This window comes from Macaca nemestrina, chromosome 14 (genome assembly GCF_043159975.1).
Source record: "Macaca nemestrina isolate mMacNem1 chromosome 14, mMacNem.hap1, whole genome shotgun sequence".
NCBI classification, from domain to species: Eukaryota; Metazoa; Chordata; class Mammalia; order Primates; family Cercopithecidae; genus Macaca; species Macaca nemestrina.
This window is the reverse complement of record NC_092138.1, coordinates 1,822,858-1,847,036: the sequence shown is the minus strand read 5'-3', so window position 1 is coordinate 1,847,036 and position 24,179 is coordinate 1,822,858. Positions and strand designations below refer to the sequence as shown.

Below are 24,179 nucleotides of genomic sequence, written 5' to 3'. Positions count from 1 at the left end.
TAAAACCTATCCCAGCCATCACGCCATTTTACCTCTAAATATCCCAGGATCCACATTTGAATTTTGGGAAGGTGTTGTTCTTTCAGCATTTGCCCTGAAACCCGATCTGCTGCTGGTGAGAGACAAATGAAATGGTCAATTTAGTGGTAAGATCTGAGGCCCAGTGGAGCGGTGGAGGCCAAGTCTCTTAGGAAGTGTGGACATTCACTACAGTGACAGCTCCAGTGGCCACCCTGAAGGGTGCAAGACGATGCCCTAGATACTTTTCCTATATGATGGGAATAGCCCATCAGGTGGCTTCAACTCAACAGTGAATGGCTTAAAACCTGAGGGACATGAACCATCTTCCTTCAACTGCAACCCCTTTCTTTCGCTAGCTGAGGAATCTGCATAATAATTGGTGAGCCCTGACTTTCCTAAGGGGAGTGCTTCACCCTGTCCCACTCAGCGACTTTGCTTATTGTAGTGAACAGGGCCACCCCCAGGGTGCAGCCAGTGAGGGGCAGCTGGGCAGAGACTGGGTAAGAGGGGTTGCATGAGGCAGCGACAACTCCATCTGGTGCCCCAGCCGCACCAGACTTCTTCAGGAAGTCGCAGGCCACACAGCCTCTGAGAATTTTGCTGATGTGTAAGTGAGTGTGAGAAACGAGATGCGAGGGGCAAAACCCTCCTCGGCGGGACCTGCACCCACAGACTCAGCTCCAGACACAGCCCTGACCAGCCCGGCGGTAACCCCCTCATTGCTGGGCTGGGGCTGGGGCTGCACCCATTGACCCACGGCCAGGGCGGTGTTTCCATGTCGAGCAGTCAGCGTGGGTGCGTGTTGCCCACCAGCTGAAAGTCGATCCCATTGGCAGCTCTTTTAGGGTCTGAGTGACTCTGAAGGCTGCAGGCTGCTGTGGACTCCTGGGCAGCTCATTGTTCTTTCGTTAGCTGGACTTTCTCACTTGACCAATTCTCTTCCCAGAAGGAGGGGTCAGCAGAGGGGCTGAGCAACCTCGTCCCCGGGCACAAACAGCCATTTCCACGGGTTTATGCAGAAAACCACCAGGTGGCACCAATCTGGATAAAGAGCTCTTGTTTCGGGTTAATCAGAACGTTGTGAACCTGGGCCTCCTGTTAATTCCGTGCTGGAAGATAAAGCGGGCACCTGCCCCTCTCTAGGAAGAATGAGCAGGGCAGGATATCTGAAAACACAGTATTTGTGTTTCCGCTACCAGCAATCAATCTGAAACTGAGTCAGTGCCAGCAACGTTACAAAAAACAAAATTATGAACTCTTGGCCAGGCGTGGTGGCTCACGCCAATCATCCCAGCACTTTGGGAGGCTGAGGCAGGCGGATCTCCTGAGGTCAGGAGTTCGAGACCAGCCTGGCCAACATGATGAAACCCCATTTGTAGAGAGTATTTTTAGCAGTAAAAATACAAAAATTAGCCAGGCATGGTGGCAGGCGCCTGTAATCCCAGCTACTTGGGAGGCTGAGGCAGGAGAATCACTTAAACCCAGGAGGCAGAGGTTGCAGTGAGCTGAGACTGTGCCACTGTATTCCAGCCTGGCTGACAGAGCAAGACTCCGTCTCCCCCCAAAAAAATCACAAACTCTTCATGAGTGGTTCTAGTGGTTTGTCTCCTTTCATTATTATAGAAGTGAGTTTTTTTTTTTTTTTAATCACTGGAGTTTTATCTGTTCTGAAATTCTGGTATTTTAGATAATTTTTTTTCCAGAAATAGAAATCTAGAAACTCCTAAAAATTGTTAAAACACCTCATTGGGACTAAAAGCATATTTCCCCGTGGGAACAATGCTATGAAAGGCATAGTGACTAGAAACTGAATTTTAGGTAGTTGATGAGTAAAATAGATTAGGTGTATTATGTTAATAATTTATAACATTGTTTCAGAAGAAATATGTGTTCTCATATCAAAGTCATTGGCTTATAAACTTATAGCATGGTGTTTTCAGAAGCTGCTACATGCCTGTAATGATTATCATGCAGAATTCTACTTTCTCATGTAATAATAATAATAGCCAATATTTGTTGAGGGCTTATGATGTCAGACATTTTTCAAAGCATTGTTCATGAATTATCTGACTGCATTTCCACGACGGAAGAGAAGGTCCTGTTACTATTCCTGTCGTATAGGAAAAGCATCCAGGGCATCGTGCTTAAGTATCTTCCCAAGAATAGCAGGTGGTCAGTTCAGGCACTCTGGGCTCTAGAAACATCCTCCACTGTCATCTCATTTACTTTATTTGTATATGAAAAGTGTTCACTTTCTCCTTCATGTGTGAAAAACATATCCCTCACTTATACAAAGTACCAGAGACCTAACATATTCTTTATGTTTATTTATTTTATTTTGTTTTTTTGAGACAGAGTCTCGCTCTGTCACCCAAGCTGGAGTGTAGTGGTGCGATCTTGGCTCACTGCAACTTCCATCTGCCAGATTCAAGCAATTCTTCTGCCTCAGCCTCCCGAGTAGCTGGGATTACAGGTGCCCACCACCATGCCCAGCTAATTTTTGTATTTTTAGTAGAGATGGGGTTTCACCATGTTGGCCAGGCCGGTCTTGAACTCCTGACCTCAGGTAATCCGCCTGCCTTGGCCTCCCAAAGTGCCAGGATTACAGGTGTGAGCCACTGCGTCCAACCCCAAAAGTTTGACTGTTTTTTTTTTTTTTTTTTTTTTGAGATAGAGTTTTGCTCTTGTTGCCCAGGCTGGAGTGCAAGATCGCTTGGCTCATTGCAACCTCCGCCACCCAGGTTCAAGCGATTCTCCTGCCTTAGCCTCCCGAGTAGCTGAGATTATAAGCGCCCACCACCATGTCCGGCTAATTTTGTATTTTTAGTTGAGACGGGGTTTCACCATGTTGACCAGGCTGGTCTCAAACTCCTGACCTCATGATCTGCCCACCTTCCAAAGTGCTAGAATTACAGATGTGAGCCACTGCGCCAAGTTTAACTAGTTTTAAAAGTATTGTATGACAAGAGATGCCAAATATATGAGACACTCACCGTAATCTGCAAGAAAAAGCCATCAACTCCATAGGAAACAAAAACAAAAACAAAACAGTGACATTTCCACTACTAACATTGAATCAGGGTAAATTTCTTCCCATTGGTCCCTTTTGACCATGGCAGAATTCATTTTAGATTGTAAACCAAATAAGAAAAAGAAATGAATTTATGTAATTAGGTGTGTTAGCCTGTAATATAAAATTGCTTTTTGTTTACCAAGTTTGGTTTGACTGTTCTGAAAGCTGATTAATGAATTAGAGCAAAATGTGAACTTCTCTTGTTAATGGAAAGAAATTCGATGAGTTATTTTTCCTAGTTAACTGGGACTAGGAGCGATGGAGAGGATCAGAGATTGTGGTAAACGTGTGTGTGTGTGTGACTCACTCCTCTGGGAATTCAAGCCCAGACTTTGGACTTACACAGTCAATAGATCTATTAATAGTGCCTCGATTCTATCTCTGATGAACAAAGTCAGAGATGACAGCTTCTCTTGTTAACAAATTAGGCCCTTGGAAAATACTCAGCGGGTGAACTTTCTTCACTATTTGAATCACTGCAGTAGGTTCAAAGTACATCTAGTATATTACAGTTGACGAACAGGGATAAAGAATGGGACTTTTTTTTTTCCCCTGATTGAAAAACCCTGAGTGCAAAGTGAAAAAGACTCATATTCCCACAGTAAGTCTAAAGGAAGAAGGGCTTTATTGTTATTTACCTTTAATTATTTCTTTTTAAAAATAAATGTCATGCTACATTATTTTTAAAATGCCACTAATACAGTCTCATCATTATTAAGGAAATAAAACTAAAATCTATAAAAATTTAGGTTGGGTCTGGTCATGGTGGCTCACGCCAGTAATCCCTGTACTTTGGGAGGTTGAGGCGGGTGGATCTCGAGGTCAAGAGATCGAGACCATCCTGGCCACCATGGTGAAAACCCGTCTCTACTAGAAGTACAAAAATTAGCTGGGTGTGGTAGTGAGCACCTGTAGTCCCAGCTACTCGGGAGGCTGAGGCAGGAGAATTGCTTGAACCTGAGAGGTGGAGGTTGCAGTGAGCCGAGATGGTGCTGCTGCACTCTAGCCTGGTGACAGAGGGAGACTCTGTCTCAAAAAAAAAAAAAAAAAAAAGGTTGGTGAAGAATCTAAATATTTTTATGAGAGTCACAAAATAGCCCTCAATGGATTTTGTTGTATCAGGAACACATATATAGTTTTTATTTATTTCTTATTAATGGATGGATTGATTTTTTACTGTTTGCATAAATACTTTTAGCTCTTTGAGAAAATAGATGTTTTTCTACCCTTGGTTTGAAATTTAAAACTTACGTATTTCTCTTATTCCCAATTTTATTTTAATTTCAGACAGTAAGTGTTTCCCATGAGTTTTGTGGTTTTGTTTTGTTTTGGTCTTTGACTGCCTTAAGCGTAAACTTTTCGGCTTTAATTCTCTTGGATGTTTTCTGCTCCTTTGATTAGCTTGGGGCTTGCTGGTAAGACAGATTTTTATTTATTATATTTTTCTTTTTTTTTGAGACGGAGTCTCGCTCTGTCGCCCAGGCTGGAGTGCAGTGGCCGGATCTCAGCTCACTGCAAGCTCCGCCTCCCGGGTTCCCGCCATTCTCCTGCCTCAGCCTCCCGAGTAGCTGGGACTACAGGCGCCCGCCACCTCGCCCGGCTAGTTTTTTTGTATTTTTAGTAGAGACGGGGTTTCACCGTGTTAGCCAGGATGGTCTCGATCTCCTGACCTCGTGATCCGCCCGTCTCAGCCTCCCAAAGTGCTGGGATTACAGGCTTGAGTCACCGCGCCCGGCTTATAGTTTTCTTTCACAAGTACGCATTTAACAAAAAGTGTTAGGATGCAAGGAAACTGTCAAACATATACAGAAGGAGACAGAGTGATGTGGCAAACTCCACATATATGCCCATCAGCCAGTTTCAACAGTTAGGAACACTTAATGTGTGTCTTTTTTTGTTTGTTTGTTTTTGAGACAAGGTCTCACTGTGTTGCCCAGGCTGGAGTGTGCAGTGGTACCATCACGGCTCACTGCAGCCTCCATCTCCTGGGCTCAGGTGATCCTCCCACCTCAGCCTTCCCAGTAGCTGGGACCACAAGTGTGCACACCACCATGCCCAGCTAATTTTTGTAATGTGTATCTTTTTGATAAGTGAAGTGGGCAAAGCATTACTAATGAAACAGTGACAGTGAAATGTGACAAGATGGTCCTGATTGGAGAAGAGAATTCTACCTTAATTGTTTAAAAATTTGAACTATAAACTTAAAAGATTTCATTTTAAATACATAGAGTTTCTAAAACTTGGCTAACAAAGTATTGCTTACTAGAAAGTGAGTGGAACTTATATTTGATTCTATTTGATCCTGTTACGGGCAGTCTTCAGACACCTTCAAATTGTTTTTGGATACAAGTAGGAGACCAACCATGAAGAAAATACTCCTCCTTATTGTCTCCTCAGGAGGGTTAATTTAATTTTCTCAGCTAGGGATGAAATCCCCGGAGAGCAGAAATTGAGTCTTTTTTGTTTGTTCGTTTGAGGTGGAGTTTTGCTTTTGTTGCCCAGGCTGGAGTGTAATGGCATGACCTCGGCTCACTGCAACCTCTGCCTCCCGGGTTCAAGTGATTCTCCTGTCTCAGCCTCCATAGTAGCTGGGATTACAGGCCCCTGCCACTGTGCCTGGCTAATTTTTGTATTTTTCGTAGAGATAGGGTTTCACCATGTCAGCCAGGCTGGTCCCAAACTCCTGACCTCAGGTGATCCACCCGCCTCGGCCTCCCAAAGTGCTGGGATTACAGGTGTGAGCCACCGCACCTGGCCAGAAATGAAGTCTTAAACTTCTTTGTCTACCATCTCCTCCACCCCAATTACTTGATTGCTTTGTAAGTAGCAAATAATAGTTTATTTGTTCACAATACTTCCTAAGCATGTGCAAGTTCCTGAAAACAGTTTATGACCTTAAACTTTTCTTGCCTACATTATTAATTAAGAATAAACTTTTTGGCTGGGTTTGGTGACTCACGCCTGTAATCCCAGTACTTTGGGAGGCCAAGGCAGGCAGATGACTTGAGCCCAGGAGTTTGAGACCAGCCTGGGCAACATGGCGAGACTCTGTCTCTACTTAAAAAAAAAAAAAAAGCCAGGCCAAAAAAAAAAAAAAAATAGCCAGGCATGGTGACCTGTGTGTATAGTCCCAGCTACTTAGGAGGCTGAGGTGGGAGGGCTGATTAATCCCAGGAAGTAGAGGCTGCAGTGAGCCATGATCACACCTGGGTGACAGAGCAAGACCTGGTCTCAAAAAAGAAAGAAAAAAAAGAGATAATCAACTTTCTTCTAAAATTATTTACAAAAAATAAACCCAACCTTGAATTTGGGACCACAAATTAAACTAGTAAAGGTGTGTAAAGTCAGTGAATCAATGATAGCCACAGCGATAATAGCAGTTGTGATTTTGTGCTGGCTGTCAGCACAGTCCTAAACAATTTCATTCAGTCCTTATATCCACCTTTTGAGGAAGGCTTTCCTTTTTTTAAATAATCTACATTTTGTAAAATGAATCTGAGATTCAGGGAAGAAAAGAGATTTGCCCAACGTCACCCAATTAGTATCACCTAGGATTTTTAGCATTATATTTTCTGTTTGGGAAGATGGTTCCTGTATCAAAACGCAGTTTAGTAAAACCAGTAAATTTAAACTGCAGTATCATTAACCTAATCATTACTTTTTTTCTTTTTTAATAATAGGCTACTGAATTCAACCAATGGAAGAATGTTCTGTTTATCCTACAGTTTCTTCTTTCCTGTTTTTTGGGGTAAGAAACCATAGATAAGTAGAAACACTGGTCGACAATATCTCTTGACAAGTCACATCAAGATATGCCTTCTGTCTATTCTGTCAGAATTCCTTTGTGTTTCTCTGACTTTCTCTGCAAAGTACCCCTGCAGCAAAGGAGGTGGCAGGGACCCAGGAGACCTGGAAACCCAGCCTGAAAGACCAGGAGCAAGCATACAACTCTTGTTTTTGAAAGTCATGCTAATGTCCTTTCTCCTCCAAAATACGATGTTGCCTATTGATTTCTGAAAGTTTGTCTGAAATGACGTTTCAAGCTCAATGCTGAGGACTTTTTTGTTTTTGTTTCTTAAGAGATGGAGTCTCACTGTGTTGCCCAGGCTGGACTCAAACTCCTGGGCTCAAGCAGTCTTCCTGCCTTCGCCTCCTGATCAGCTGGGACTCCGGGCTCCTGCCTCCAGGCCTGGCAGTGATATGTTTTTGTCTTTGTCACCATGTCGTTAGTTTTTCAAGATGCCTTCCTCACATAATGATGAGACTATGACAGCCTTTTCCTATAGTGCTACACCTGCTATATTCAGGAAAATTTCCAAAGAGAGATGTCCAGGCTGTTGTATGGTCCAACAGTTAGGCGTTTTTGTTCTTGAAATTTTCTTTCTTTTCTTTTTTTTTTTGGAGATGAAGTCTCGCTTTGTCACTCTAGCCCAGGCTAGAGTGCAGTGTCGCGATCTTGGCTCACTGCAACCTCTGCATCCCAGGTTCAAGCAATTCTCCTGCCTCAGCCTCCCGAGTAGCTGGGCTTACAGGCATGCACCACAACGCTCGGCTAATTTTTTGTGTTTTTAGTAGAGATGGGGTTTCACTGTGTTAGCCAGTATGGTCTCGATCTCCTTACCTCGTGATCTGCCCGCCTCGGTCTCCCAAAGTGCTGGGATTACAGGCGTGAGCCCTGGCGCCCGGCTCTGTTCTTGAAATTTTCTTTAGGTATATCTTCTTGTTAAGAGGCCATATAGTTTGTGTCTATTTCAATCTTCTAAGACTTGAAAATCCCTTTGCATGAATAGGTGATTCATGCAACCAGGAAATCATTAAAAAGGTATGAAAGAATAAATAGGGAGGCTGAGGCAGGTGGATCACCTGAGGTCAGGAGTTTCAGACCAGCCTGGCCAACATGGCATAACCCCATCTCTACTAAAAATACAAAAATTAGCTGGGTGTGGTGATGCACACCTGTTGTTCCAGCTACTTAGGAGTCTGAGGCAGAAGAATCACTTGAACCCAGGGGGTGGAGGTTGCAGTGAGCCAAGATCGTGCCACTGTACTCCAGCCTGGGTGACAGAGGAGACTCTATCTCAAAAAAAAAAAAAAAAAAGAATAAATAGGGAACACCAGCTCCCCTCCATTCTTCCCTGCCTCCAGCACTGTTGTTTTCTTCTCCAGAGGCAACACTGTTGGAAATCTTGGGAGGATCCTTCCTGAGCGGGGTTCATTCCAATACAGGCCCTGGTGCCTTCTCCCATACTGAAGGGGCCCTTGAATTCCTATAGCAGGGAATCACTCATCAAATGATTTTATAGCAGGGAGGGAGGGTATGTCAGGAGGTGAGTGATTACATTCTTGTAAGGTGAGTGAGTCCTACCTTCTTGCAAGATTTGGATTAGTGCTCACTGAATCCACATGTTACATGTGAAAGGAGAGGTCAAAGAACAATTACTCATTTGTCTGACTTTCAGCAAATCTGCATTTTACATAAGATAAAAGCAAGCATACAGGAGAAGGAGGCGGCAGCAATCACGCGTTTGTCTTGGAGTGGGCAGAGGGATGATTTCTAGTTCTGTCTTTGTCCAGTACCTGTTTAAGATAAGCTATTCATTTATGTCATCATGTGGGCGCGGTGGCTCAAGCCTGCAATCCCAGCACTTTGGGAGGCCGAGGTGGGTGGATCACTTGAGGTCGAGTTTGAGAACATCATGGCCAACATGGTGAAACCCTGTCTCTACTAAATATACAAAAATCAGCCAGGCGTGGTCGTGTGCCCCTGTAATCCAAGCTACTTGGGAGGCTGAGGCACGAGAATCTCTTGAACCCGGGAGGTGGAGGTTGCAGTGAGCCAAGCCTGTGCCATTACACTCTAGCCTGGGTGACAGTGCAAGACTCCGTCTAAAAAAAAAAAAAAAAAAAAAAAAAAACAGGGTGAAATTCAGCAGAACTCTGTTTTAGGGTGAAGATTTTGGGACCTGCAAGGAAATTCCTTGTGAGCAATTTGTGAGGGAGGCCACGTGGGGAGATACGTGGCCCTCTCTCTTTGCAGCTATCTATAGAGGAACAGAATAGAAGGCTTTCGTGTGACTCAGTTTCCAGACTTAACTTCTCCCTTTGGCCTCGTGAGTTTGGGGTTCTGAGATTTAATTTTCCTTTCACAACACTATCCTGAATGCCATAACCCCCAAAAGATCTAACTTCCAAAAATTATAATCCTGAAAGAGTAGAATCTCAAATGTTGAAATCCTAAAAGCTGAATTTTGGGGAAGGGATTGTGTATTTTGGTTGTATGCAGGATAGTTGCCTCATATCAGGTGGATGCAACTAAATAACAAAATTACTTTGTTACTGTCTTCATTTGGAAACTTAAGTATGGTTTAAGACGATGCTGGGGGTGCCAAGTTGACAAGCAGGGGAAATTGTGGAGTTAATTTCAGGTATCAACTCGACTGGATTAAGGAGTACCTGGGAGCCCAGTGAAGCTTTATTTTAGTTGTGTGTCTGTGTGTGTACGTGGGTGTGGAAACCCACAGGAGATTGGCGTGCAAGTCTGAGTGGACCAGGTGGGGAGGATTTGCCCTCATGGTTGGCAGGCACCAGCCAATTGGCCATGGCGCGGAGAGATCAAATGCAGAAGAGGCAAATCCATCCCTCTTTGAAATCTGGGACAGACTTTCTTCTGCTGCCTTGGACATCAGAACTCCCAGCTCACTAGCCTTGGGAATCCAGGGCTTCCACCAGCAGTCTGTGGTCAGGAGGCCTTTGGCCTTGGACTGAGAGTTACACCAAAGGCTTCCCTCGTTCTGAGGCCTTTGGACTTGGTCTAAGCCATGCTACTGGCATCTCAGGGTCTCCAGCTTGCAGATGGCCTGTCTTGGGACTTTTTAGCCTCCATAATTGTGGGAGCCAATTCCCCTGATAAATCTCCTCTCATATATCTATACCTGTGTATTCTATTGGTTCTGTTCCTCTGGGGAACCCTGACTAATACAGATTCCTTTACTGAGGAAGCTAAATATCATTCCTTCCTACTGTATTCGTAACAACACAACAGAAGAGAGATCCAGGAAAATGTTCTCTCACAAACGGGCTATGAAAGATAGAAGTTTAAAAGCTAGTTATCATTGGTGCCGCGAAAGCAGAACATTGCTTAACTGCAATGGCTGAGCAGTTATCAAACTTGCAAATGGACAGCGTATGCTTACAAAGTCCGCGGACCACAGCCACTCTCCAGGCACCAGTGCAGGAGTGTTCTGAAGATCAGAGATGTGAAAATGCAGGGGAGAAATATAAGAAATCTAGACTGGACACAGTGGCTCATGCCTGTAGCTCTAACGCTTTGTTTGGGAGGCTGAGGTGGGAGGATCACTTGAGGCCAGGAGTTTGAGACCAGCCTGGGCGACATATGAGAACTCATTTCTACAGAAAAAAGTTAGGCAAATATGGTGGCATGTTCTTACAGTTCCAGCTACTCAGGAGGGTGAGGCAGGAGGATTGCTTGAGCCCAGGAGTTTGAGGCTGCAGTGAGCTATGATGGCACCACTGCACTCCAACCTGGGCAACAGAGGGAGAACCTGTCTCTAAAAAAAGTATGTATATAAAAAAGTGTGTATTTATATATATATAAGTGTGTATGTGTATGTGTGTGTGTATATATGTAAATCTCTCCTGCCAAATTATTCAATGCTGTAGAATTTCTGTCCCTTAAAAGATATAAATAATGTCTTTTTTTTTTTTTTTTTTTGAGATGGAGTCTCACTCTGCCCAGGCTGGAATGCAGTGACGTGATTTCATCTCACTGCAACCTCTGCCTCCTGGGTTCAAGCGATTCTCCTGCCTCAGCCTCCTGAGTAGCTGAGATTATAGGTTCCAGCCACCATGCCCAGCTAATTTTTGTATGTTTAGTAGAGGTGGAGTTTCACCATGTTGCCCAGGCTGGCACTCTGTGAGTTCTTAGGAGTGAGTTCTTCCCAGAGATGATGAGGATGAGGTTCCTTGGAATTCTTTGAAATCTGGAATTATAAGAGAATGATGTGCTTGGGTACCATTGTGGATGGTGGAAGGAATGCAAAAGTGGCCTGTGAATATTTGAACGTTTGTGTTGAGTTTCTATATTTGTTGGGGCAGGGAACAGTAATCAGTAACAAGGTGTAAACTAGGTCATTTGAGTTTTGTTTGTGACTGCCACAGTGTTGGGTAAGGCAGTTATTTTTGTGCTGTTTTTAGAACAGGAAGAAGAAACCTTTGAGCAGAGGTTCTGGTCCAGGAGTTTCTACTTGGGCACCTCCACCCTGGGGGCCCTAGAAGCAGCACACTCAGCCGGCCTGTGTTGTCTGAATAAATGTGCATCAGATGTATGTGCTGTTATGTTTCAAATGTACACTGATAATATCATGACTTCGAAATACAGAGCGGGCTGGGCATGGTGGCTCACACCTGTAATCCCAGCACTTTGGGAGGCTGAGGTGGGAGGATCACCTGAGCCCAGAAGGTAGAGACTGGGATCATCTGAGCCCAGTGAGTTGTGATTGTGCCACTGTACTCCAGCCTGAGTGACAGAGTGAGACCCTGTCTAAAAAATACATAGAATGGAAAAAAAGGTTACTAAGAATTCAGCAATACTTTTAAATATTGTTGCATTTTATTAATCTACGGATAATAAAACCAAAGCTAGTCATGTGGAGGTTGATATTTTCAGTATTAAAAGGGTTGTGGTTTCCCTTGTACTGAGTACTGAGTTAACGAAGGTTCTTTTAGTTCAGAGTCTTGGTTTTGGCCAAAGAACTATACAAGTGGTTTTTTGCATATAGAAATAGATTCTTTTAAAAAATGTAATATACTACTACTTTGAGCCCAGTGGTTCTATATTTGCCCTCTCTGGGGACATCTAGTGGGTATATTAAGAAGTGCAAGCTGGGAGTGGGGTTAATGCCTATAGTCCCAGCACTTTGGGAGGCAGGGGAGGGAGGATTGCTTGAGCCACAGAGTTCCAGACCAGCCTGGGCAAGACAGCAAGACTCTGTATCTAGAAAAATTTAAAAATTAGCCAGGTTTAGTGATGTGTACCTGTAGTTCCAGCTACCTGAGAGGCCGAGGTGGGAGGATTGCTTGAGCCTGGGAGGTGGAGGCTGCAGTGAACCATGATCACACCACTGCACTCCAGCCTGGACAAAAGAGTGAGACCCTGTCTTTAAAAAACAGAAAAGAAAAGAGAAGTGCAGCTCTTCGGTCTAGCCGCCTGTCTGTTGCTAAGGAGGATGGCTGCTCATTGAGGCTCACTCCAGAATGTTAGGGAGGGGTTCTCCTCCCTGGCGCAGCCCAGCTGGTGAGTGATGCGTCATCACACTCATGATAGATGGTGCTGGGATCTTAGATCCGTGATGTCTTCTGATTCTGAATGCAGGCTGAGGTGGCTTCACTAAGATGGAGCCGGGTGTGATGGCACACTTCTCTAAGCCCAGCTACTTGGAAGACAGGCGGGAGGATCCCTTGAACCCAGGCATTCATGTCCAGCCTGGGTAAACAGGCAGACCTCGTCAAGAGATAAGGTTCCCCCCAACCCTTTTTTAAGAAAAAAAAAAAAACGTAGGATGGAGAAAATGTTGCATGACTGGAACCCTGGAGTTGGAATTTTAAAGCAAAAGTGGAAATAAAGAACATCCATGCTGTCCTTGGTTGAAGGCTGCGCTGGTGCGTCCGCGGCCTGCAGGAAGCTCCTCTGTTGCCCCTGCGTTGGGCAGGGCCCTGCGCTGTGCTCCTGCTGCTGCCAGCTGTCTCCTCTCAGCTGGGTCTGAGCGGCTCCGGGGCAGGTGCTGCGAATGGGATGGTCCCCTCCGACGGCCAGGGCCTGGCAGAGCAGGCACTCAGTGGCATCAGTTTGAGTTTTCAAATTTTTTCATCTTATGCATAAATAGGATTATTTATAGCTCCTGGGAATCTAAATTAATGTTAGATTTATTAAAATTATAACAATTTGAGAAACTTGGATTTTGTTTTGTTTTTTTTTTGAGACGGAGTCTCACTTTGTCCCCCAGGCTAAAGTACAGTGGTGCGATCCCGGCTCACTGCAACCTCTGCCTCTTGGGCTCAAGCGATTCTCCTGCCTCAGCCCCCCGAGTAGCTGAGACTACAGGTGCCCGCCACCACGCCTGGCTAATTTTTTTGTATTTTTAGTAGAGACAGGGTTTCACTGTGTTGGCCAGGATCGTCTCACTCTCTGCCTGCCTTGGCCTCCCAAAGTGCTGGGATTACAGGCGTGAGCCACCATGCCTGGCCGAAACTTAGATTTTTTTTCTTAAGCCTTAAAGTTCAACTTACAAATATTATTGCCTTATTTATAAGGCTAACAATTTTTCTATAAAAGAACATTTACTTTCATTATTTGATAAATGGTTTATTAACTCAAGTTTAACTGATTAAAATCCCCTAAACAATGTACTGTAAATCAGTTCCATTTACAGCTTAGTGAATTAAAATAATTTAAGCATTTTCAACTGCTTTTACAAATGGGAGCTGCCTACTTTTTCTTCAGCAATTCCAGCCCCTGAGGCCAATTAACAAAGCTAGTAGATTGCTTTTTGTACGAAAGCAATTGTTTGAAATCTAATAAACCAAATTTAGAAATGGGGTAAATCAGCTTCTTAAAAAACATTCAGGCCGGTTGCAGTGGCTCATGTCTGTAATCCCAGCACTTTGAGGGGCCGAGGCGGGCAGATCACGAGGTCAAGAGAGCGAGACCATTCTGGCCAACATGGTGAAACCCCGTCTCTACTAAAAGTACAAAAATTAGCTGGGTGTGGTGGCGCTCGCCTGTAGTCCCACCTACTTGGGAGGCTGAGGCAGGAGAATTGCTTGAACCTGGGAGGCAGAGGTTGCAGTGAGCCAAGATCACGCCACTGTACTCCAGGCTGGCCACAGAGTGAGACTCTGTCTCAAAAAAAAAAAAAAAAAAAAAATTCAAATTCTGATGAGACTTCAACACTCTTCTTTCAAATTAAAATTGCAAGTCTAACATCAATTATATATTTCAAATTAGAACCAAGAGTTTCTTTAACTTTTCAAATTGTTTTAATTACAATGCACACAGTATTCCAAAGATTACAAAATTTAAGTTTGAAATTAAGTTTATTCTTCAACTTGTAAAGCTTGATATTCTGATTTTTTCCCTCTACCACCTTTAGTAATAAACACACTCAGGCCAACAGAGGTTATCATGTTGAAGGTCTGTGACCGTGATCTCCACCAGAGATTTAGCCTAGCACCAAGACCGAGTGTTAAATTCTAGCAGGATTCTAGAATTCAATCAATTCTGTGCTTACCCAAGTGCAGGTGCACTGAGCCCTTTGCTAGAGTTGAGTTCGCTTCTGTCAATGGGGAATCCAAGCTCCTGCCTTCAACCTGGGACTGATTAATTAATTAATTAATTGAGACGGAGTCTCGCCCTGTCACCCAGGCTGGAGTGCAGTGGTATGATCTCAGCTCCGCCTCCCGGGTTCAAGCAATTCTGCTGCCTCATCCTCCCGAGTAGCTGGGACTACAGGCATGTGCCGCCACGCCCGGCTAATTTTCGTATTTTTAGTAGAGAGAGGGTTTCACCATGTTGGCCAGGCTGGTCTGGAACTCCTGACCTCAGGCGATTCACCCACCTCTGCCTCCTAAAGTGCTGGGATTATGGGCATGAGCGACCGTGTCCAGCCTGACCTGGGATTTAGCTTTTCACATCTCACCCACCTTGTGCTCTCCCTGTACCTTCCGTGTTTCTTTCTCAGCCGGTTTGTATTCCCTTTCAACATTTCATCATCTGATCTGAGTTGCAGCTTAGGTGAGGTTGCAGCTAATTTCCATCACGGCTTGACTGGAATTAGCTCACTTCTTTACCTGACTGGATTGGGCATTCTTTTTTTTGGTTTTGTTTTGTTTTTTTGTTTGTTTTTTTGAGACGGAGTCTCGCTCTGTGGCCCAGGCTGGAGTGCAGTGGCCGGATCTCAGCTCACTGCAAGCTCCGCCTCCCGGGTTCACGCCATTCTCCTGCCTCAGCCTCCTGAGTAGCTGGGACTACAGGCGCCGCCACCTCGCCCGGCTAATTTTTTGTATTTTTAGTAGAGACGGGGTTTCACCGTGTTAGCCAGGATGGTCTCGATCTCCTGACCTCGTGATCCGCCCGCCTTGGCCTCCCAAAGTGCTGGGATTACAGGCGTGAGCCACCGCACCCGGCCGGATTTGGCATTCTTTACCTGTGTATGTGTTTTCTTGTTGCGTGCTCGTTCACAAGGCTGTATCATTTTATTGGCAAGTAAGTATCAATACCTACGGTCATGTTAAGTGCCTGAGTTAACTTTGGTAACAGGTACAGTAGCCTTATCCACACGTGGCATCTGTTTCAATCTCCTCTGTCTGAAGGCAGCAATCGCTCAGCTGATTTTCTCTTCCGACACCAGGGGTCTTCCTCTCTGGCTGCAGGTCAGAATCACCTGAGGATCTTTCATCTCGTGCGTGGTCAGGGCCCCACCTCAAACCATGTGAAGCAGAACCTCTGCCAGGCATCGTTCATTGTGTGTTGGGAAGTGCAGGAGGCAGACTGGGCATGGTGGCTCACGCCTGTAATCCTAGCATTTTGGGAGGCCAAGGCGGGCGGATTGCCTGAGCTCAGGAGTTCAAGACCAGCCTGGGCAACACAGTGAAACCCCGTCTCTACTAAAATACAAAAAAAATTAGCTGGGCATGGCAGCATGAGCCTGTAGGCCCAGTTCCTCGGAAGGCTGAGGCAGGAGAATTGCTGGAACCTAGGGGTGGAGGTTGCAGTGAGCCGAGATTGCGCCACTGCACTCCAGCCTGGTCGACAGAGTGAGACTCCGTCCCTACCAAAACAAACAAACAAAAAAAGGTGCAACAGGTGATTCTGATGCACAGAGGATTAAAAACTCAAAGTCGGCCGGGCGCGGTGGCTCACACCTGTAATCCCAGCACTTTGGGAGGCCAAGGCGGGTGGATCACCTGAGGTTAGGAGATCCAGACCATCCTGGCTAACCCGGTGAAACCCTGTCTCTACTAAAAATACAAAAAAATTAGCCGGGCGCGGTGGCGGGCGCCTGTAGTCCCAGCTACTCGGGAGGCTGATGCAGGAGAATGGCACGAACCCAGGAGGCGGAGCTTGCAGTGAGCTCAGATCGCGCCACTGCACTCCAGCCTGGGCGACAGAGCGAGACTCCGTCTCAAAAAAAAAAAAAAAAACAAAAAACAAAAACAAAACTCAAAGTCTTAACTTCATTTAACATGCTGATAAATGAGAGATTTCAGGTCGTTAAACCTTGTTCTCCTTACTCCCAGGTTGTGGAAACATTCAGGGGAAATGTACAGAGAAAATGAGAAGGATACCTTAAGTAGAAGGTTTAGCTAATTCACAGCTGGACCATTTTCCTGTCATAAGACCAATAGCAAGATATCTTAAGGTGTGGGTTACAAAACCTTTGTGATATGTGTTTCTTTTTTCTTTGCCTTAAAGTGCTTGTGTGGGGGCCACTGCTGGCCTTAACCTATTTATTATTCCCCAGCGTAGTGAGACGCACACTCTGTGTCTGCTTTCTTGTCGCAGGTTTCTGCTGATGTACTCCACGCTTCTGTGCAGCTATTACAATTCAGCCTTGACGACAGCAGTGGTTGGAGCCATCAAGGTGAGTGGATGGAGCCTTGGAAGGAACAACTGAGTCAAGGAATGGACTGTGAACCCAGAGTTTCCGCTGGAGGCCGGATTAGATTTTGTTGATTGTGGTGGTGGTGGTGTAAGAATGAGGGCTGTGACCTTTTCAGCTGGGCCTGTGTGATCCCATCTTACTTCTTCTTTTTCTTTTTTGAGACAGAGTCTCGTTCTGTCATCCAGGCTGGAGTGCAGTGGTGCAATCTTGGCTCACTGCACCCACCTCCCGGGTTCAAGCAGTTCTCCTGCCTCAGCCTCCCGAGTAGCTGGGATTACAGGCGCCCGCCATCACAGCTGGCTAATTTTTTATATTTTTGGTGGAGACTGGGTTTCACCTTGTTGGCCAGGCTGGTCTTGAACTCCTGACCTCGTGATCCACTCATCTCAGCCTCCCAAAGTGCTGGGATTACAGGTGTGAGCCACTGAGCCCGGCCCCATCTTACTTCTTCTAATCTACTACATGGAATAGAGGGACAGATTGCTAATTTATAAAGGAGAGACAAATTACAACTTTTAAGTTGGGGGTGGCTTGGAGGGGTGGGTCTGGGAAAATGAAGTAAAAAGCTAAAACAAAACAAAACAAAACCCAGGTATCAATGATGAGTAAGACACCTTGTGACCTGTAATTTGGTTTTCTGGGAGAACCTGCCCCCTGAGAAGTGGAGCCCTTGTGGAGGTGCGTGCTGTGTGGTGAGGTCGGTGAGCTTGTGGGTTGGTGCGTGGGTGTGTGTGTGTGGATGCATCTGAATAAACACACGCACGTGAATGAATAGCGGGAGAGGTGTTCTGGATTCTATTCCGTAATTGCGTCGTTTTTCTATTCACACAAAGTCCTAGAGTGTGTGAAAACACACCTGCTTCAAGAATTCACCTGTCCCTTGGCTGCCCAGAGGTCTCCTAGAATGCACTGGGCAGAGCATGGCCTGGAATTTTTTGACTGTCTCCACTCTGCTCAAGTTTATGATCAAGACGATTAACTCACTACTTGGCCGTGGTGTGCCCACAGATTGCAGTGTAGTGTCCAGTGCACAATCTGCAGTGCCCAGGGTTGAAAAAAAAAAAAAGAAAAAAAGAAAAACAGGCCAGGCACAGTGGCTCATGCCTGTAATCCCAGGACTTCAAGAGGCCGAGGCAGGCAGATCACCTGAGGTCGGGAATTAGAGACCAGCCTGACCAATATGGCAAAACCCCATCTCTACTAAAAATACAAAAATGAGCCAGGTGTGGTGGGTGCCCTGTAGTCCCAGCTACTTGGGAGGCTGGACTGGAGAATCTCTTGAACCTGGGAGGCAAAGGTTGCAGTGAGCTGAGATTGTGCCACTGCACTCCAGCCTGGGCAACACAGCGAGACTCTGTCTAAAAAAAAAAAAAAAGAAAAAGAAAAAAAAAAAACCCTGGAAAACCTCACTACCCAATGATAGTAAAGAGTTAGGATCTGGCAAGCTGATGATAGCCCCACTCTTCCTCTTTTGCCTGCATGCCAACTGGAACAGGGGAGAGAATAACGCAATTTTCTGTTGTTATCAGACCATAATTTACTGCATTCATTTAGTAAGCCCCATATGTAATGGCTTATTTATTTTTCTGAGGCAGGGTCTTGCTCTGTTGCCCAGGCTGGAGTACAGTGGCATGTAGCTCAGTGCAGCCTTGACTTCCTGGGCTCAAGCAGTCCTCCCACTTCAGTCCCTGTGGGATTACAGGCATGTGCCACCATGTCCGGCTACTTTCAAAAAATTTTTGGTAGAGATGGGATCTCACTATGTTGCCCCCACTGGTCTTAAACTCCTGGGCTCAAGTGATCCTTTGACTTTGGCCTCCCGGAGTATTGGGATTACAGGCGTGAGCCATCATTCCTGGCCTGTAATGGTTTTTTATTTTTTTCAGCCCCCTGTGAATATCCCTATGTACAAGTCTCTTTGCAAAGTAACTAAAATGTCTAGTTTCAGGTTTTACTATTTATATTTTCCCCTAAACATTTTACTTTTAAAATGACGAATCCTCTTTTTCTGCAGAACGTATCCGTTGCCTACATTGGGATGTTAATCGGTGGAGACTACCTTTTCTCTTCGTTAAACTTCGTAGGATTAAATATTTGGTGAGTGGGAATTTTTAATGGACTCGCTTTGGGAAAACAAGAACCTTGAACAGTTCGATTAATATGTAATAAGCAAAAGAGCCTAGAGAAGTCTTTCATGTTAAGCCAGGAGGCGTTTTGACATTCTGATTTCTACGATAATTTTACTTCATCCCTGGGTTCATCCTCATGCAGATCCATGGGGACATGTGTGATGACAGTTTGCGGGGCTGGGATCGGAATTTAACTCACCGGTCTTCCTCACAGAAGGCCCCTGCGTTCTCTGCCCTCCTGTGAAGTGGAGGGTGTTGTTACCTTTGTGACCACTAGGCTCGGCAAGCAGGGGGTGTGGACTAACCCAGCTTTGAAAGGCATTTGGGGTCTCAGCAGTGGGATACTATTTAAGGCTAAGGGTATGTAGTTTATTCAGTAAAAACCAAGTGCTTATTTTCTCTCTGAGGTTCTGCATTAGATTTGATGACTCTTTTTCTGCCTCCAAAGGCTTGTAAATAAGAGGGGACATTCTCATCAAGCAATCCACAAACTTGAGGAGAAACACAGATATTGGAATAATTCCCTCCGCATGAAGCAGGCTGTATTGATAGAAACGCCAGCAACGGCTGCTGGAGCCCCTGGGAAATTCCCCGTCATTTATTTTCACTTTTTTTTTCTCCTTTCAGCATGGCAGGGGGCTTGAGATACTCCTTTTTAACACTGAGCAGCCAGTTAAAACCGAAACCTGTGGATGAAGAAAACATCCGTTTGGATTTGAAGAGCTAGAGTCTGCGGCAGGATTGGAGACTGACTTGTGACTGGGGGCTGGGGGGCATTCCCAGTGGGAATGTGAAGCCAGAGGTTTCAGATTCGTGACATCCACCCCCTGGGCAAGCAACAGCATCTGCAAAATGCAAAGAGAACTACCTCATATGCATGCACGATGAGCCAATGGCAGTCCCGAGAAATGTACTTGGGCCACGCCTTACCGGTGGAAAGCAAATCTTTTCAAAATAAGCCACTGGGACTCGGTAGGTGGAGCCCCAGCTGCTCTTCGAGGGACCTGCGGGGCCTTCGTGGCATCTCTGTGCCATGTGCTGGCAGGAGGTTGATGTGATGGTGACTGTTTTCTGATCAACACCTTGGCCGTGATTGGCAAGGTCCCAGCCAAAGCAAAGGGCTGGTGGTTTCAGTTTAGACAGACATGTCTTTATTCTAATAAAATTAGTTCACTGCCAGTAATTTGTTAGCTTTGATGAAAGCTATGTTGCTATCTTTTCCTAATCATCAAAGTAAATAAAAAATCATTTCTATGTATGCCTCATCATGTGGTATTATTGGAGGCAGAAAACGGTGTCCGTCATTCACAATGTAGCAGAATGTGTCACCTTGAAGGGACAATTCCAAACTCCTTTATGACTCGAGGTTGGGGAAAGCTACAAAGTAACTCAATAGGGAAAAAAATACTCAGGCTTTATCCTGTTTTGTTTTTTGTTTTTTGTTTTTTTTTTTTTGAGACAGAATCTCATTCTGTCCCCCAGGCTGGAGTGCAGTGGCGCAATCTCGACTCACTGCAGCCTCTGCCACCTGGGTTCAGGTGATTCTCTTGCTTCAGCCTCCCGAGTAGCTGGGATTACAGGCATCTGCCACCACGTCCTGCTGATTTTTGTACTTTACTTTAGTAGAGACGAGGTTTGGCCGTCATGTTGGCCAGGCTAGTCTTGAACTCCTGACCTCAGGTGATCTGCCCACCTTGGCCTCCTAAAGTGCTGGGATCACAGGCGTGAGCCACTGCGCCCGGCCAGTCCTGTTAGCATTTAAGCACTGACCTGTTTGTTTCTTCTCATCTCCCTCCAGGTTTGTTGAGGAGCTTTTACCAAAGGTGCATTTCCTCACATGCTCACCTACCTCCAACCCCTGGTGTACGGGAAGGAAGCCCGAATGGATAGGGTGCCTTTTCCCGCCCTGTGTGGAAATGGGTGTCCCCACTGGAATTGGGAGTGCAGGGTAGAGCCCCAGTCTGGGAGTCAGGAGCCAGACTAACTAATCTTGTCTCTACTACTAAACTTGGAGACCTTTCCTGTCACTTTGCCTGTCGTGGCCTCTAGTATTTTAATCTGTAAAATTCAACTAGATCTCTCAATCCTTGAGAGTGGCAACTTTCTGAGTTTTGAGAAGCTGCGCCAGATCTGGAGCAGGCCAGCACAGGAAGGGATCACTGTGTGGATTTTTGTGTGGCCGGGTGCGGTGGCTCACGCCTGTAATCCCAGCACTTTGGGAGGCTGAGGTGGGAAAATCGCTTAGGCCCGGGAGTTTGAGACCAGCCCAGGCAACATGGTGAAACACCATCTCTTCAAAACAAAATTAGCCAGGCGTGGTGGCGCGCACCTCTGATCCCAGCTATGGGGGAGGCTGAGGTGGGAGGATTGCTTGAGCCTGGGAGGTTGAGGCTGCAGTGAGCTGTGATTACGCCACTGCACTCCAGCCTCAGTGACAGGGTGAGACCTTGTCTCAAAAAATTTTTTAAAAAAATTGTGGTAAAGTATACGACAGAATTTACCATCCTAACCATTTTTAAGTGTATACAGTCCAGCAGGAGTAAGCATACTGATTGTACAACCTACCTCCAGAGCTTTTTCATCTTGCAAAACTGAAACTCTGTACCCATGAAACAAGAACTCCCCATTTCCCCATCCCCCCGGCCCCTGGCAACCCCCGTTCTGCTCTCTTTGTGAGTTTGACTATTCAAGATCCCTTATATAAGTAGAATCATATAGTAGTGGTGTTTTTGTGACAGGTTTATTCACTTAGCATCGTATCGCCAACGTTCGTCCGTGTTGTAGCAGCGTGTCCTTCCTTACATGGGAATGTGTGTTGTGGGTTTGCTGCATCTGTTATCCAGTCATCTGCTGATGGGCACTTGGCTTGCTTCAACCGTTTGGCTATTGTGCATAATGCTGCTATTAATATGGGTGTACAAATACGTCTTCAAGACTCTGCTTTCAGCTTTTTTAGATACATGCCTAGAAGTGGAATAGCTGGATTCTGTGGTCATTCTATTTTTAATTTTTTGAGGAATTGCTATGCTGTTTTCTATAGTGGCTGCACCATTTTACATTCCTGCCATCAAGGGTTCCAGTTTCTCCACAACCTCAATAACATTTGTTATTTCCTGTTTCATTTTTACTAGTAGCCATCATAATGGATGTTTAAAAAATTTATTTTTATTTTATTTTGTTTTTAGAGGTGGGGTCTCACTATGTTGCCTAGGGTGGTCTGCAGTGCTTGGGCACAAGTTATCCTCCTACCTCAGCCTCTGGAGTAGCTGGGACTATAGGCTACTGTGGCTGTGTTTTGGTTTTGATTCGTATTTCCTTAATTAATCGATAAGTGGTGTTGAGCATTTTTTCATGTACTTGTTGGCCATTTGTTTATCTTCTTAAATAAATGTCTATTCAAGTCCATTGCCCATTTCTTAATCAAGTTGTTTGTTTTATTGTTGTTGAGTTGTAGGAGTTCTTTACTGTTTCAATATGCTTTTAAATTTATTTTATTATTATTATTTTTGAGACACGGTCTCACTTTGTCTCCCAGGCTGCAGCGCAGTTGCACAATCTCGGCTCACTGCAATCTCCACCTTCCAGGCTCAAGCAATGCTCCCACCTTAGCCTCCCGAGGAGCTGGGACCACTACTAAAAAATTAGCCTGCCAAATTTTAAATAGTTTTTGTAGAGACAGAGTCGTGCCCTGTTGCCCAGGCTGGTCTTGAACTCCCAAGCTCAAGTGATCCTCCCACCTTGGCCTCCTAAAGTGTGGGGATTACAGGCGTGAGCCACTGTGCGCAGCCTTCAATGTGCTTTAAGAGGCTTCTGGAGGGCTGGGCATGGCAACATGGCAAGATTCTGTGTCTACAAGCACAAATCAATTGGTAAGATAAAATAATTAAAAGGCTTCTGGAGTGTAACCTAGGAGCTCCCAAACTTTTTTTTTTTGAGACAAGGTCTTGCTCTGTCTCCCAGGCTGGAGTGCAGTGGCATGATCTCGGCTCACTGCAATCTTGAACTCCCAGGTTCAAGTGATTCTCATGTCTCAGCCTCCCAAGTAGCTGGGATCATAGGTGTATGCCACCAGGCCTGGCTTTTTTTTTGTTTTTTTGTTTTTTTTGGTATTTTTAGTAGTGACTGGGTTTTACCAGTTGGCCAGATTGGTCTTGAACTCCTGGCCTCAGGTGATCTACCTGCCTCGGCCTCCCAAAGCGCTGGGATTACAGGCTGGAGCCACTGCACCTAGCCATCCAAACTTTTCTTAACTACCTTCTGTTGCATCAACATACTTTTTGAATCCCAGAGACCAAAGATGCTAAGCAAAACAAACACAAACTAATTCTTTCTTTCTTCCAATTTTTTTTATCTTTAATTTTTAATTCTTAAAATTCCTAAAGAAAGATGTGTTTTAAGACTTTTACACCTGCTTCCATGTGTGGCCAGCAGAGGGCACCCTAAGAGCAGCCCAGCAGCCCTAGTAACTGGGTTGAAAGTTGAAATGTTTGCTATACAACTAAAGAACTTGGGTATAAGGAAGGAGGGAGGTTGAAGGAAGCTCCAGTCAGGCTGTTGGGGGTGCTGGAGGTGGAGAAGTGGTATGGAAAGGCTCTGCAAACCCCATCAAGGCTGAAGAAAAAATGTAGGCCCAGTGACCCAGGTCTCCAGATTTAATTTTTCCTGGTAAAAACATTGTAAAAACCACTAGTGGATGGGACACAAAAATTAGTTTAATTACCTTGATATTCTGCACACTTCTTGCCATAGTACTACAAATAACAGTTACACCGTTTGTTAACTTGGACTATTTCCTGCTGTTTTAATACTTTTTATATTAAGTATATCTCAAGCGTTGGAGTTTTTTCACAGCTGAGGTTGATTAAATAATAGGACCTAGTTTAGAGAAGAGTTTTAAATACATGTTTTTGTGCACTCAGGAAAATAGGGAAGGTACATTTGTTATTAATTTCAAAGTCTTTAGGCCAGGCACGGTGGCTCATGCCTGTAATCCCAGCACTTTGGGAAGCCAAGGCAGGCAGACACCTGAGGTCAGGAGTTCAAGACCAACCTGGCCAATATGGTGAAACCCCATCTCTACTAAAAATACAAAAATTTGCTGGGCGTGGTGGTGCATGCCTGTAATCCCAGCTACTCTGGAGGCTGAGGCAAGAGAATGGCTTCAACCTGGGAGGCAGAGGTTGCAGTGAGCTGAGATTGTGCCACCGCACTCCAGCCTGGGTGACAGAGCGACACTCCATCTCAAAAAAAAAAAAAATCTTTAGTTGCTTTTTTCCT

The 24,179-nt window shown here is 45.2% G+C and overlaps 1 protein-coding gene across 6 annotated transcripts in view; it reads left to right on the top strand.

The window, feature by feature from the left end:
- LOC105498997 (solute carrier family 35 member D2) overlaps positions 1-20,156 on the top strand; it is a 59,217-nt gene extending 39,061 nt beyond the window's left edge. For all 6 annotated transcript variants that reach the window (XM_071077452.1, XM_071077457.1, XM_071077456.1 and 3 more), the window contains 4 exons: positions 6,775-6,842; positions 16,674-16,752; positions 18,788-18,870; positions 19,530-20,156. In XM_071077452.1, coding sequence (XP_070933553.1) covers positions 6,775-6,842; positions 16,674-16,752; positions 18,788-18,870; positions 19,530-19,629 — 330 coding nt within the window. In that variant the 3' untranslated portion in view covers positions 19,630-20,156. The remainder of the gene's footprint in view (positions 1-6,774; positions 6,843-16,673; positions 16,753-18,787; positions 18,871-19,529) is intronic.
- Positions 20,157-24,179: the final 4,023 nt, after the last annotated feature.